The 15,429-nt window shown below is 36.7% G+C and overlaps 1 protein-coding gene across 5 annotated transcripts in view; it reads right to left on the bottom strand.

The window, feature by feature from the left end:
- GRM1 (glutamate metabotropic receptor 1) overlaps window positions 1-15,429 on the bottom strand; it is a 323,300-nt gene that overhangs the window by 25,307 nt on the left and 282,564 nt on the right. For all 5 annotated transcript variants that reach the window (XM_016160274.2, XM_016160276.2, XM_016160278.2 and 2 more), the window contains exon 8: window positions 7,641-8,571. In XM_016160274.2, the coding sequence (XP_016015760.2) occupies window positions 7,641-8,571 (931 nt within the window). The remainder of the gene's footprint in view (window positions 1-7,640; window positions 8,572-15,429) is intronic.

Raw genomic sequence — 15,429 nt, 5'->3', positions numbered from 1 at the left:
TATTGTTTCCCTGTAATAAAACAAAACTACTTTTTTCCTCCTCTCTGTTCATCTTTTATTTATTTATTTTTTCATTTTATCTTGGAGCAACCGAGGAGCATTTTAGAGGCAGAAATCTCTAGAAAAGTAACAAAGACAAGTTCTTGTTGTTAAATTTGTTTGATTCTACACCCATACTTTCATAATAAATAGTGTATCAGAGCTATAGTGTTCTCTTTCTCCTCATTGGCTTACCCAGTGGAATGTGTAATAGTCACTCTCATTTTGCTTGGATAGGTGATTAATTATTTGGCTGATTGGCTAGCTATCTGTAGGTTTTGTAGGGTTTTTTGTTTGTCTGTCTGTCTGTTTGTTTGTTTTTGGCCAATCTCTCTAAATGAAAAATGCAGGTACTTAGAAATGAATTACTCAGGCGGCGAGGAAGAATGGGGGCTGTCCTGGAGATGGGATTAGGCTGGTATGCACCTTGCAGGACTTTTGCTCATATCACAGTCAAACCCCCTTCTCTGTGAATTGCCTCCCCAATCCTAAAGCACAGGAAACAGCAGCGATGGCCTCTGAAGACAGGTTTATACTCTGTGACTCCACTCTTTGTCCATCATGGTGTTGACCTGAGACAGCTCCCCAGGCCAAGGTGAGCCAATCAGCTCCTCTCTGAACCATGTGGGTAGAGGTCTCTTTGAGGAGCTGGACCTATAACAACATGTAAACTCAGGAGAATTGGGATGGTTGTCCTTGGACTCACCACAAGGGCCCAAGAAATGAACAAAGTGGATCTATGAGGAAAAAATGGAGGCACAAAGGAGATTGAAGATGACATAAAGGTCTGGAGCCTTTCTCTAGGAACCCAGTGCCCCATGTGGCCCAGGAATACTCCAAACTTTGTTACCATGAGATACCTGAAGTTGTTCTTTACATTCTTTCTATTAATTACCCTATCCCCTTTTGCTTAAGCTAGCTTAATTGGATTCTATAACTTGCAGCCAAATAATTCCAATTAATGAGCCTGCAGCCTCTGTTCTCATGATCTGAAGCTTCCAAATACACTGGTACTTTCTTCTTATTTCACAAGTTGTTAATATTTTTTCTCTCAAACTAGCTTCACAAAAACATCGCTCACATGCTCCCCTTCTGAGCAGGTAACACTTTACACTGGACACTAAGGCTAACAGATGGAATGCAAATGACCTCATCTTTCTTTAGCTGTGGCCAACCAAGGACAGGTTGCCAAGCCATGTCCAACAGGGCATCCTTCCATACACACAGTTCCCACTGAGCAACACGTGCATGCCTCTGCTTTCAGCAGAAACACAGCTACTCCATTCCACACCGCATGGGTATTATGAGCTGATAATAATGATAACGTGTATACTCAGTTTTAGAACCCTCCTTACGTGAGAGTGTAATGCAGAGTTTTACATTAGTACACGAACTTCCATACACACTCGCCTATTTTCATAGTTTTAATGTCATGAAGTTATTGAGATTTTACTATGTGCTGAGCACTGTATTCTTTTCATTTATTTAAAACAAAGAGAAAAAAAATTGCTTAGGATAGCTTAAGTTGGCTTCTCTAACTTGAAGCCAAAGAGTTCCAGCTAATGAGCTTATAAGCTCTGTGCTCATGACCTTAGAACATCCATGGTCAAGTTTAGCCTTTAGGACTTCAGTGTGTCCTCTAGTAGTTTCTTTCATTTAACAGATGACTATTACATAGAATGGGCCCAGGGGGAAAAAAGTAACTGTTACATAGGGTTGGACCTTGCAGAAAAATGAATAAACTTCTGACTTTCAATTTACCCATCCACCTGAATCACCACATTGAACCCCTTCCTATCATTTCACTCACCTGATTTTATTTTAATGTGTGTTATACCAATAAACTTTGAACATCTTGAGGACAGGCTCCATGTTTTACTCATTTTACTGAATGCATAAATGAATATATACATTATTAAGGTAACAGGCATAAACAGCTATTATATTGATAAAAATAAGTAATTTTACCAGGAAAACAATTATTATAGTCTCACTTCATCTTATAAAACTGGCCTTGCGCTTTTCCACATTTCCAGTGACTTTCGGTTTCTTTATTTGCATAATGGTGTTATATGTACCTACCCTGGGTCATCATGGATATTTATATAGAATATATCTGAATTCGGTTTAGAAACTACACCTTATTAACATATGGGGATAAAATACCGTTTGAGAACGTGAAGATGTATCAGTCATGCAAGTTTATTTGAATTTGAAAGCAACATAAAAGGTGACCTATATTCAAAAGGAATTACGTTCTCTTTGAAGCTGTAGCATAACCTGTGCCCCATGTTCTCAGCCTAGAATACGAAAACTTAAAATATGAGTATTAAAAGTAGCTATGTCTGTGTTGTTTGCAGAATGAGTATATTATGTACAGGAGGAAAAGAGAAAAAGGAAACAATGGCGACTGCAGACTTGCTGCACCTGATGGGGGATGAGTTGTGTCCATCCTCCCTCCTCCCCAGTCCTAATATCATTCATCCTATCGCTGCTCTGAAGCCCATGGCCTGCCTGGGCTCTCACAGCAGCAGCTCCTCCGCACTCAACTTATTATCTGTGTTTATATATGGTGAATGCATTTTTAGGTGATAAAGTGTTACATCTTTCAAGGAGACAAGGCATTTTGGCTTGAATTTTCAGAGGCATAGGCTTTACCCCAAAATTCCTCGTGCTGGCAGGCTCAGGCACTGTGACCAGCTATCAGAGAGACATCCAAGGATGTCTGGCCCCTTCCAATCAAATGAAGGTATCTCCTTCATCCCCAACTGAGTCTGGACCTTCTTTCTTCCACAAATGACCTCTTTTTATGAGCTGCTATGAATCCTCCAGCACCACCAACAGTGCCAGGAAAGCACACGTTACTTTCCAGACTTTTTCTTATTTGTCTCTTCTCAAATATAACAATCAATGTTTGTTAAGTCCAGAGGTCTGATAAAATCAGTAGGAAGGGTTGAATTATCAGATTTAAAAATAAAAATGCCTCTAAGTTGCCAGCCTAGGTTTTTTCATTCTTAAAAAAATATTACCAACCAATACATACAGAGTTGAACATGTTCTTAAGTGTTGTTGCTTCCTTGTCACAGTTGTCAATCAATGTCAAATGGCTCTACATTAATGGGTCTGGGTGCCCAGCATAAACCATATAAATTTTCTTTTTTATTTTCAATTTGTCTTTCTCTGTTGGCTCCTTTCTCAGATATTACAACCAAACGTAAATTTCTCCTCTGTTGTACCACTCCTTCCTCTCTCCCAGCCTCCTTAAGTGCTCTTCTAAGAGACCTCAGACAGCTGTCTCTCCTTCTTCTGCCCTGGCCCCGCCTCATGCCTACACAGAAAAGAGGTTCCCATAAACATAGAGCTAGAAGGTAGCTGTTTGCAGCCAACGGGAGAGGTCTCATCAGAAATCAAACGTGCTGGCACCCCGATGTGAACTTCCAGCCTCCAGAACTGTGAAAAAATAAACGTCTGTTGTTTAAGCCACCCAGTCTGTGGGATTTTACTATGGCAACCCAAGCTGCCTAAGACAGTCTCCTACTTAGTTTCCATGATACTGCAGTCTTTCTGTTTCATTCTGTTTGATTCCATTTTGTTTTTTGCCTTCCGGTTTTCCTTATTTACCTTATCTCTTAAGTGTGTTCCCTAATGTTCTTCCTCCTACATTCTTCTTTTCTCATGTCGTAATCATCATTTGGCCACCCAAACATTCTAACAATTGAGCCCTCAAAATCTGTAGATCTAGTTCAGACTTTCCTCTTGAGCTCCTGACTTAAATTTCTAAATGATTTACTGATTCCTCTATTTTTTTGCTTTTTAGTATTTTTGATTGAAAAGTTTGAAACCCAACTCATCGACATCTCCTTAATCCCACTCCTGTAGTCTTGATCTGTTTTTATAGTAGCTGTATTTTTCCAGTTATGTTTGCAAAAGGGTCAAAGGAGGAAATTGTCCAATTTTATCTCCATGTGCCATCAAATTGCTTGGTACTCACTGACGTAATTTATCCAGAAACTAAGCAGAAATTTCAGTGTGACATTTAGTCATTGATATAATTATTTTTTAAAGGAAACACATCATTTACATAATATTTTAATTTTTTAGTTGCATAACGTTAACTCATTTTGACTTTAAAAGGAATGATATGTAACTTGGATCTAAATTATTTACTTAATTATGAGTGTCTATGGATTTCTATCTTTCTTCCATTGCCAAAAAAAGAGAATTTTACCAATATCTTCATATTAAGTTAAGTCTGAATATTTTCTCATTTAAATATATTGAACTAACAGCTAAAGAAATTGGAAATGTCAAGGCAAATATACTATTTGATTGATCTTCCACAGTAAGATTATGCTTAATTGAACTTTGACAATAAGTAACTCAAGTAACCCAAATGACCAATTTATTTAACCTCTGAAATTCCATTTCAGAATTTGTAAAGCAAGTGCCCAAGCCTTTGGTTGCTTCAGATATCTGGTTGTGAATAAAATTTTTTAAAAATGAAATAAACTTTGTAAAAACAGACCCACATCATCATTACACTCATGTATCTCAGAAACAGCCTGTTATGAGAATGTAGTACTTGCAACTCCTCAGAATAGTATTCAAACAGATACATCAGTTGGAAGTTCTTCGTTACAGCATCTGTTCTGTGTTTATAGCTATAAATGCAGGCTGCTGAACACCCTCAGTGCACCATAAACTTAGGAATTACACATCCAGAATGGTAATAAACTCATCGGATGATGTGTTTGTTCTCTAGAGTTTTTCAGCCCCTTGCTTCAATTGGCAAGACTCTGCTAGATTTTTGTTGCTGGAGAAAATATTAGATAGTTTGTGATTTTTCTAACTTTGGAGATGAACACCACGAAAAGAGAACACAGCAATAAAAAAGGTAAAAATGTACGCACCGAGATTATTGTTATATTTAAAATTTTCAGTCTCAGAGAGAGTTCCCAAAGAAGGAACAGTAGAATAAATTAGAAAAAATGAGTAAATGAATGGTTGTTTTCCATAGAAGTTTAGCTTTAAATACCCTCTATGGGTCAGCTCAACAATGTAGTATAACTCAGAGAAGCTATAGATTATAATAAGAAAGCTGCATGTTATTATTATTAATTAGAACTATACTTTTATCATACTAATATGATAGTGCTTGATCAATTCCGCTAATAGTTAAGTAATTTACTGGTGAAACCAGTACTTCTTATTCCAATTTAGAACAAGGTGATTTTTCTCTCAAAAGCAGGATCCCAAATGAAATTGATTTATAAATTCATGAGAGCAAAGGGAATATTGGCACCTTATAAGGAGAGCAGCTGCAGGTGTGGGGAAGTGATCAGGATGTACAGCAACGCCGGGCTGCAGTCAACATGCAAAGCATTGTGAAAGTAACACCAGTTACACTAACACTAGCCTCATCCTCTGCATTAGTCACTGTTCTCCTGGACAGGTCCCCATACTGTCTGTACACAGAATCCCCGGAAGAGCTTTCAGAAATGCTTATTTCTGGGTACCAGCACAAGATATCTTGATCACATAGGCTCTCTCTTTCCATTACGTGGCTAGAAGAAGAACTTAAATTAAGGACCCATGACCAAAAATCAAATGAAAGTTTCTGAAGAACCACAATAAAGGCAGAGAAGTTAGAGACATGGAGCTAGATGATGGTGTATGGTGGGATGGAACCCTCATAAAGCCATATGGGAGGCCTAAAAGGATGCCTCTTAATTCCTACAAACATTCCCATTTTAAAAAGTTTCTTCTTTATTTTCATTTTGTTTCCTCTTGTTTCTTTCCTCTGAATGAAAATTGTCATGCCATTTTACATCTGGACTCTGTGGCTATGGTCTATCTATTTTTTTCTTATTTCGTGGCACTTTTGCTTCCTTCTCACGCTTGTTGATGACTCCCTGCCAGGAGGCTGCTGCCCTGGGGATGCTGGCTGGCATGAAAAGCCTTGACAGAGGAAGAAATGACTAAGTAACTTGTACAATTAGCATCCTATGAAGAACTTGAAATTGATACAGTGAGCAGTAGTATAAATTATTAGCTTTATCCCTGATGCTGAAAAAAAAAAAATGAGGGATGTCTTTACTTGAAATAATCACTTTATGGATTTTAAAAATATATATTTTCCATAGACTCCTTTATCTGATTCTTAAACCAATTATGCGATTTCTGTAAAAGCTGCCCGTGGTTCTACTTGGCAAGTAAAGGTACAAAGCCTAGAAATTTAAAGCATGTAGATTTTTTGACATATGTTGGTGGTTAAGACATCAGCAAAGAATGGACATATGTTGGTGGTTAAGACATCAGCAAAGAATGGACAAATTCACAGCAGCTTAGTTTCCTCACCTACAAAATGAAGGAAAATAACACCCAGCCCCCTTATCTTCCTGACTTGTTCAAGTAGGTGGAATAATTATATAACAGTGTATGTGCTGTAATAATTACTATTAAAATTCTTCACTTTAATGCATTATTTCAAAGAGTAAAATTAATACTGTTAATGGGGAAAATTGCTTAATTTTTAGATAGTTCAATTACCTTTAGAACTTCCAGGATCCATGTCAATTTCAAAATTGTAAATGTTACATAAAATTTGTTTTCATGCATCTTAGAAAAAGATGACTCATGCAAATTTTCACATATGCTTCTTTGCAATAGAGAGTCAGGAAGAAGATAAGAAAGGGTTTATTACACAAACTACTTAAAAGAATTACGAGAATAGAAATAATCTGGACTTTGATGTTCACACTGACTCTTGAATTTGAGGCTCATCACTTATATCTAGTTATTTCTTTTGGTCTTTATGGCTAGAAAACATTCTGGTTATGACCTCACCTTAGAGATAGCTCAATTCATGTTTAGCCTTATGGAACACCTTTGGTACAATATACATTAAAGTTCAATAAGTAAGAGGAACGTAATATGATAGTTGCTTAAAGGAACTTGTTTCAAGGCATATTTGGTGCTCAACGGCAGTCAAGTTTTGAAAAATTTCCCCAGGTGCTTAATTCCCTTCCTCTCATCCTGGATTAGTAATGATGTGGCTCCAGAATGATAAAAATAAACCAGAAAAAAATCTTCGACCATGGTTTAAACTAAAATTAAACTAAGAAATTAGAATTAGAGTTTGCATCTCTGACCCAGACACCAGAGATATGTAGATGCTCCACAGAGAGAGGACTCATGTGAAAGGAAAAAATTATCGGCAGAACAGAAGTACAGATTCTAGGTCAGAATAGAGATATGACCAGATAATTGTTGCTTCATGCTTCTTGCTCTTTCAAAGAAATGAAGACAAGAAGACCTTTAGTATTATGTTTCTACTCCAACAGAATGTGAGATTAGAAAAAAAGGAAAGGGACAATATTAATAAAATAAATGAAAAAGATGGCAGAAATGGAACAAATGGTTTAGTCCAATGATGGGGGTGGAGATAGAGATAGAGATAGAGATAGAGATAGAGATAGAGATAGAGAGAGAGAGAGAGAGAGAGAGCGAGAGCGAGAGCGAGAGAGAGAGAGAGAGAGAGAAGAGAGAAGAGAGAAGAGAGAAGAGAGAAGAGAGAAGAGAGAGAGAGAAGTCAAACTCACTTGGTATTCCCTGCCCCTGGTTTCTTTCTTCGGAAAATGTTGAGGAAAGTGTTGGAGCGGCAGGGCAGCTTGCCATCGCCGACGTGCATGCGGACCACATCGGACGTGGTGAAGGCACTGCGGACGTTCCTCTCAGGCTTGGCGATAATGATGTACATCTTGGGAGTGAACATGCACCCCAGGGCCACCGTGACACTCAGGCTCACTGCAAAGCAGGTCGTGATGATCTTATAGTTGCTCCCAAAGTAAATGGGCACGAATGCCAGCCAGATGATGCAGGTGGTGTACATGGTGAAGGCGATATATTTGGCCTCATTGAAGTTGGCGGGCACGTTGCGGGTCTTGAAGGCATAGTAGGTACAGCTCATGATGAGGAGTCCGTTGTAGCCCACAGGGGCCACCACACCCAGGTTGCTGGTATTGCAGATAAGGTAGACTTCCTTGATACTCGGGTAGGACAGAATGGGCATGGGGGGCTCCATGATGATCAGGGTTACCACCAGGGTTAGCTGCACACTAATCAGAATTGAGGCGATGATCACCTGGGCCCAGGCGCTCATGAACCTGGGCTTCCTGGTGCAGATCTTCTTCTTGCTGCCCGCTAGGATGCGTGCGATGCGATTGGTTTTAGTCACTAAAGCGGAGTAGCACATGGCAGAGGAGAGGCCGACCAGGAGACGCTGGAGGTAGCACGATGTGGTGGTAGGTTTGGCAATGAGAGTGAAAGGGCACACGTAACCGAGGAAGATGCCAGCTAGGATGATGTAGCAGAGCTCCCGACTGGAGGATTTGACCACCGGCGTGTCCCGATACAACACGAAGATGAGAGTGACGAACAAGGTAACCAGGATGCCCAGGCAGGAGAAGGCGATGGCTATGATGGATTCTATATTGCTCCACTCAAGGTAGCGGATAGGAATGGGTTCGCAGCCTGTGAGAAGATAGATAGTTTTAAAATGAATCCAAGATTTTTACTGGGGACCAATGATAACAGTGCTTTCTAGTTACCAAAGGCATAGCTATTTTCACATCTTTCATGATTTGTGTTATCTTAATGCTTTTTAAAAATGCCTCACTGTTACACAAATAAAAATACTTCATTGTTTGCTCTGGACAATTATGTTCCCGATCCTAATATCACTGCAATCCTAACGCAACATACTTCAGCCTATAAAGATAATCTTTTGTTCCAATGCCAGCATTACAAATGGATGCCATTCTGTGGGTGGAACTTGGTTCTACACTTTCAGAAAGAAAAAGATTTCACTCATATGTGGAATATAAAAACAGAAAGCAACAAGTGAACAAGACAAACAAAAACTCATAGACACAAACAATAGTTTAGTGGTTACTAGAGGGAAAAGGGAGGGGGGGGGTAGGTAGATAAGGGTAAAGGGGGTCAAATATATGGTGAAAAAAGGAGATTTTACTTTGGATGGTGAACACACAATGCAATGTATAAATAATGTATTATAGAACTGTACACTTAAAACCTACAAAATTTTACTAACACTATCACTCCAAAATTTTTAAATAAAAAAGAAAAAGAAAAAAACTAAACTATGTTTCCAGTAAAGGTTAAATGGTGAGTATATAATAGATAAGTTAGCAAGAAATAAACCAATAACATTTTATTTTATGTAGTTATTGTCTAGGGGCAAGTCCAAATCACACGTAACTTTTGGTTTGTCCTTTTTTTGGTCAGTAAAGCATTTTAAGCACAAATTTATTTAAATGCTTTAGAAGATTCCACAGTCTCCTATTTACCACATATAATTATTTACCTTAAGTCTCACTCTTTTGGTTATGTATGAACTGTACATAGCAACTGAGGGCCTCTGAGTTATCAGCCTATAATAAATATTCTCTCTTCTCTCATCCACCTCTTGAAAAGATAGACAGAGCCATCTTCCTAAACGCCTGGCTTATCTCTTCCCTCGAGATGGAGAATAAAGTCTGTTTTGTATTTCATAGAGGCAGAAAAACATCTCAGGTCCTAGAGACAACTCCTTCATAGAATTTTGGGTTTTGTCTATGCTAATATTTCCCAAATTGTGAGAATAAAGATATTTTCAGAGATTTAGAAAAAGATTTGTTGTTCTGTAGTCATGTAACAAGGAACCATCGGAAACTATTTTACATCTGTTCAATAAACAACAGCACCTCTCAGTGAACATTTGTTTGCATGTCAACCAATCCAAGGCAGCACTTGCTTCTAATAATCACCCAATCAGGAACAGACTCACATTTAATAAATAAGTGCCAACCATTCGTGAGCACGAGCTCTTAACTAATAATAGTGGCCTCTCTCTCTTGTGTATCAGGGGTTTGTCTATGTAAAAATCTCAGCCTCTTTGTGGAAGAACTTCTGCTTCCTATAAAAAGTCTCATTTTAATTCTAAACCTTCTCATTTCTCTGATAAAGTTTAGAAAGATGACTAAATAGATAGATAGATATTTAAAATAATAATGATCAATTTGGAGAACTTTTGATATGGCACATAATCAATAAATTAAATATTTAAGAGAGGCTGTAGACAAATTAGACTACAAAATACTAAACAGTCAATATTCAGCTCCTTAATTGGTATACAGAGGTTGCAAAATAAAATTCAAATTCCAAGGTAGTCTTTGTCAAGGCCTTGGAAACTTTTTGAAAGCTCTTTTCTTTGCATTTCTCTATTTCTACATAACTACCGAATTTTTTAAATGAGCTAATCTGTCCTCAGAATTTTCATTAGAAAAGAATACCACATTTTAAATTTGTAGAACACAAGTCAGATCTATGAAAGTTGACTCAAAGCCCTGAGCCAAATTAAGAACTATAATTAATGGTTTTCTTTAACTTCAGAGATACAGGCAAAATATTTTCTGCAGAACTCAGGATTTTTATTAGATACTTATTGTCCTACATTACAGATATGTACCAATTAATTCAATTAATTGTTAGCCTTATGGAGGAAAATGTTTCAAAGCAGCAGATTAGAAAGAGATTTAAATAACCCAGTGGTATAAAATTTTTAAAGTAAAAATAGAAAATGTATTACATAAGACAATTTAAGAAACTTTTCTTTTAATAAAGATTCAAAATTATAAACTACATAAAGATAAAAGATAGACTTTAGGAAACGTTCAAATAATTCTGGGGTAGATACAATAGCTGATATAAGAAGGACTATATCCTCTCTTTCTGTAAATGATCTCAAACCTGAATTAGGGGAATCAAACCAAAAAAAAAAAAATTGTCGAAATATAAAATTACTAACTCAGAAAATAACCTATATGTGGCTAGACATTTTGATAGAGTTAAAAAGTGAAAAACTAGTAATTAATATAATGATGGATCTTAAGGTAAAGCAATTAAAAGGGCCTCTATTTTCTATGACTTGCAAGGCTATAGACAAGCAAACCTATAGATGCTGCAAACAGAAGTGTCATTTAAAGAATCAGCGTCCCATATTAGCCAAAGCTCAGAAGGACAACTACTTAAACTCTGTCCAATGACTTAACTCTATGGGACACGTTGGGACACAGAACTCCCTGTCCTTCCTCTGAACTTCCAAGAGAAGCAATGTCTCTTTTTCATTGATATAGGTGCCTTTATGTCTACCAATAATCTTTCTCTTAATAGAACATCAAATACCTTGGTTTAATAAAATCACTCAAATAGCAAAAATCTTTAACAATCTTATGCCCCAACCTATAACTGGTACTTTGAGGTTATTATTAGAGGGATACATTATTCTCTGTGACATAAAACCCCAAAATTTAATAGATAGCATTTACTCCCAATAAGATGTACTAAAGTTCTTACACACGACCGAATTATATCTGTTCTAGTCATAATAATACTTACATTATGTATAATTTAAGAAATTTTTTAAGAAATAGCTTTTGTCCCAGAATCTGTAAGGACAAAAGCCTCAACGGAAATGGAAGACTGATTGGAACTGAGGACATAAACATACAGATTATCATATGTACCCAAATTATCATAAATCTTTCTTTTTTGTATAAATATGAAAATGCTGATCTAAATATGTTAACACAACAGCATAGCACATTTCAAAGAACAATTGCTCATTGTGGTAGGCAGTTTCTAAGGCAGACTGGATTCATGTCCTTGTGTAATCCCTTCCATGTCCTTGTGTAATCCTCTCCTCCCCAAGTATGAACAAGACCTATGACTTGCTTATTTTCTATTGAATATAGCGAAATTGATGGAATGTTACTACCATTATTAAATTACATAAGATAATGACCTTCATTGTGGTAGCAGACTCTCTTGCTGACTTTGATGATTCAACCTGCCATGTTGCAAGGAACTGAGAGTGGTTCCCATGTAATAACTAGCAAAAAACTGAAGTCTCACTTCAACAATTTTGAAGATTACGTCCTCCCAATAACCACATAAGTGAATTTGGAAGTGTACCCTTCCACAATCAAGCTTTCAGTTTAGACCTCATCCCTAGCTGGAACCTTGACTTTAGGCTTGTGAAAGATCGTGAAGCCGAGGACCCATCTAAACTGTGCTAATATTCTTGACCCACAGAAACTGTGAGATAACAAATGTGCATTGTTTTAAGCCACTAAGTTTTTGAGGAATTTATTATACAGCAATAGATAACAAACTCACATAATTAAAGCCAGCCGCTTAATTTAATATGTTTAGTATCCTTGCCTAAGGACAATTGCAGACATAAACTAAATTAGTCAAAATATCTTTAAGTTTCACACAAGGTCTTTAATGTTACCATATGTAATAAATACCTATTATTAACAGAAAACATCCAAAATTTTCCACTAGTTAATTAATTATGAATTGTTGCTACTTCTCCTTCTCATATTACTGTCCACTGATGTAACAGTCATAATACAGAAGCTTTATAAATCTTAATCAATAGAAGAGACTCTCAAGATTGTGTTTATGTCAGTCAAGAAGTGTCTCTACCAGAATAGAATTTCGAACAACCCTGTACTAAATCTTGACTTAATTTTGTTTTACTATGGTTCTGATATTAAAAATAAAAAGTGAAACTACTAGTTTTAATATATAATAAATAGCCTACAAAATATTATAAAATGCAATACTTTACCATAATCTAAATGTTTCTGATAGCTGAATTGTGATCTTCTCTGTGACATATCAAATTGTTAAAATTAACATGATATAGCAATAGTTTAAACATTTATTCAGATAGTTTTTGAAAATAAAAAATGTTACTTTGAGGATATATTGATCTTATGTAAAATCATTCCTGCCATAAAGGTTGAGATCTGTATTTAAAAAAGGTACTATGAAAGCTATAGATACTGTAAAACACCTTAAAAATATAATAGAAATATTTTAGAGATGATCATGCTAAACAGATTGCTCTTACTAGAAGGACTAGAAGTTCTTACATAAGGGTCTTATATAAAACAAATAATTTATTAATAATAAAAAATCTATGGAGAAGCTTAAGCATTCAATTAGAGATACACAAAATCTGGCCAGATAAGAAATTCCTAAAAGAAATGCCAGAATGATTGATTGCATTGTAACATCTGCGAGGATAATATCTGACAAAACCAGAGTGGCTAGCTGGTAAAAGTGAAAAAAAATATCCAATAGACACTGGATAAAATCCTGATGGAAAAGTAAAATAACTCATTCTCTTATAGACAAATTGGCCGCAAAATTGAGCACTAATGGAAAAATATTTCCAAGAGAGCAGATATGGCCAGTTCATGCTTCATTTGTAATTAAATCAATTTGAAAAAAAATTGTAAAGGTGGAGCTATTGATTGGTACAATTGCAAAAGGACCCTTTAAGTAACTCTAAATGGACTGTCTACAGCTGCCTCCATTTATGGTTTATGAATATGAACTAGTTTAAATACTGTGTTTATTTCCTGGACAGGTTAAAGCATTCCCCTGTTGAAAAAGCTACAATACTTACAATGGCTAAAATATGATTAGAGTTGTGGTTTTACCTAGCACATTCCAATTTATTAATCTAATGCTTTGGGGACATTTTTATTGGGACGTTTATTTAAGAATTTAAATTATGCGAGGCTGTCTTCATTTCCAGCTCAGTGGGCAAATGAAGGTTAAACCCCTTAGCAATTTTAAACTGAGGTTCTGCAGAGACTCTCCAGAAGCTGAAGGCTTTTGGAGGTTGACTGTTAACCCAAGAATCTTGGAGCCTGTTGACAACTACATAGTGGTCTTTTGCACAAGATCATCTTTAGAAGATTCTTGTACACATCATACTCTTCTGTACTCTTGCTTATTCATACTTTTCTTCTTTACTGATTTAAAGCTACACAAATTTGATTTTGTCTTTAATGGTCTCCTTACTAGTAATAATAAGCACTCCCCTAAACCTAGGCTTTATAAAGACAATACTCTAACACAGCAATTCAATCATATCAAGCTATTTTAGTTATGTTACACTAATTTTTCCAATAATGGTACTCTTTCTATGCATAAAGATTTCACGAGTTCAGATATTTGAAGGGATTCAGAAGACTCACAGAACATACTCATGAAATGTTTTTATTTAAAGGCAAAGGCCATACATAGCACAGTAAAAGAAAGATAGTAACAGTAAGTACCAAGGGACTGAGAGATATCCAGGTGCAAGCCCTCTCGGATCCTTATTCCCACAGGGCGTACCTGTGGCTTGAGCTACCAAAATCTGCACATTGAATATTGGCTTTGACACAGCTCAAGGCATAAGTACCCAGTGAAGTCTTTTTATGACCCTCAAATCATATAGGCAAGTCAGCCTGTCTAACAGAGTATGCCAGGTGAAATCCATCAGTACACAACTGGTTTTGACTGTCACTGGTGGAGTTTCAAAATTTCAACTGCATATCATAATTCCCAGTCCCTTTAATGTAGCCAAGAATCAAAGACAGATGCTCAGGCCTCTCTCTATATATTATATAGAGTCACTCAAGTCTAGCCGTAAATTAAGCTTATCCTACACAGTGTACTATACACAAACGATATGCTAGAAGGAGATATAAGTATTCTTGTGTTGTTACAGTAGTGGTTGTCATAACAACACCCTGAAACAATATATTTATGACTCCACTATGATTGCTTTATCTCTTATGAAGATCCTAGATTCTTTTCCCAGGCTTTTCAATGCCATTCAGGACCACCCAACACAGCATCCTATAAGTACTGGGACTGAACATTTACATTTTGAATTATTTTCTTAAAAGTATTGCTTTTCTTTTCTTCTTGTCTCTCTTCCTCTCTTTCTTTTCTTCCTTTTCCCTTCCCTTCCCTTCCCTTCCCTTCCCTTCCCTTCCCTTCCCTTCCCTTCCCTTCCCTTCCCTTCTCTTCCCTTCCCTTCCTTTCCTTTCCTTTCATCTCCTTAGAGATCCTAAATTTGAGAAGCGCTAGCTTTGTTATCTTGAGGGAATTAGCTGTAATATCCATGCTGTCCATATATATAATGTAATGTTTAATATAATGTACTTTGTTGTACTGTCTTGAGGTTTAAAGAGAAGACTTGTTCAACCCCTGATGTACTTGAGTATCTCAAGGAGTGGAGTTTACCTTCGACATGTGGTAAAGAGCATCCTGAGCCTACTCTGACCCCAGCATCCAAACAGAGAAGACATCACGTGAGTTGTATATACTATATAGAAAGCCCAGAGAACTTAAGAAACTAACAGTGTCCCAGAGTTATCCCAGAGGATCCAGAGGCATCACACAAGTCAGTTTCCTTCAAACATACTACAAATTACTGAGTAAAACTCAGGAGAAGTGGCAATAACTCTAATCTGA

This window comes from Rousettus aegyptiacus, unplaced genomic scaffold (assembly GCF_014176215.1).
Source record: "Rousettus aegyptiacus isolate mRouAeg1 unplaced genomic scaffold, mRouAeg1.p scaffold_m13_p_1, whole genome shotgun sequence".
NCBI lineage: Eukaryota > Metazoa > Chordata > Mammalia > Chiroptera > Pteropodidae > Rousettus > Rousettus aegyptiacus.
Note: the sequence above shows the minus strand (reverse complement) of the source record. Positions and strands in the feature narration are given on the sequence as shown.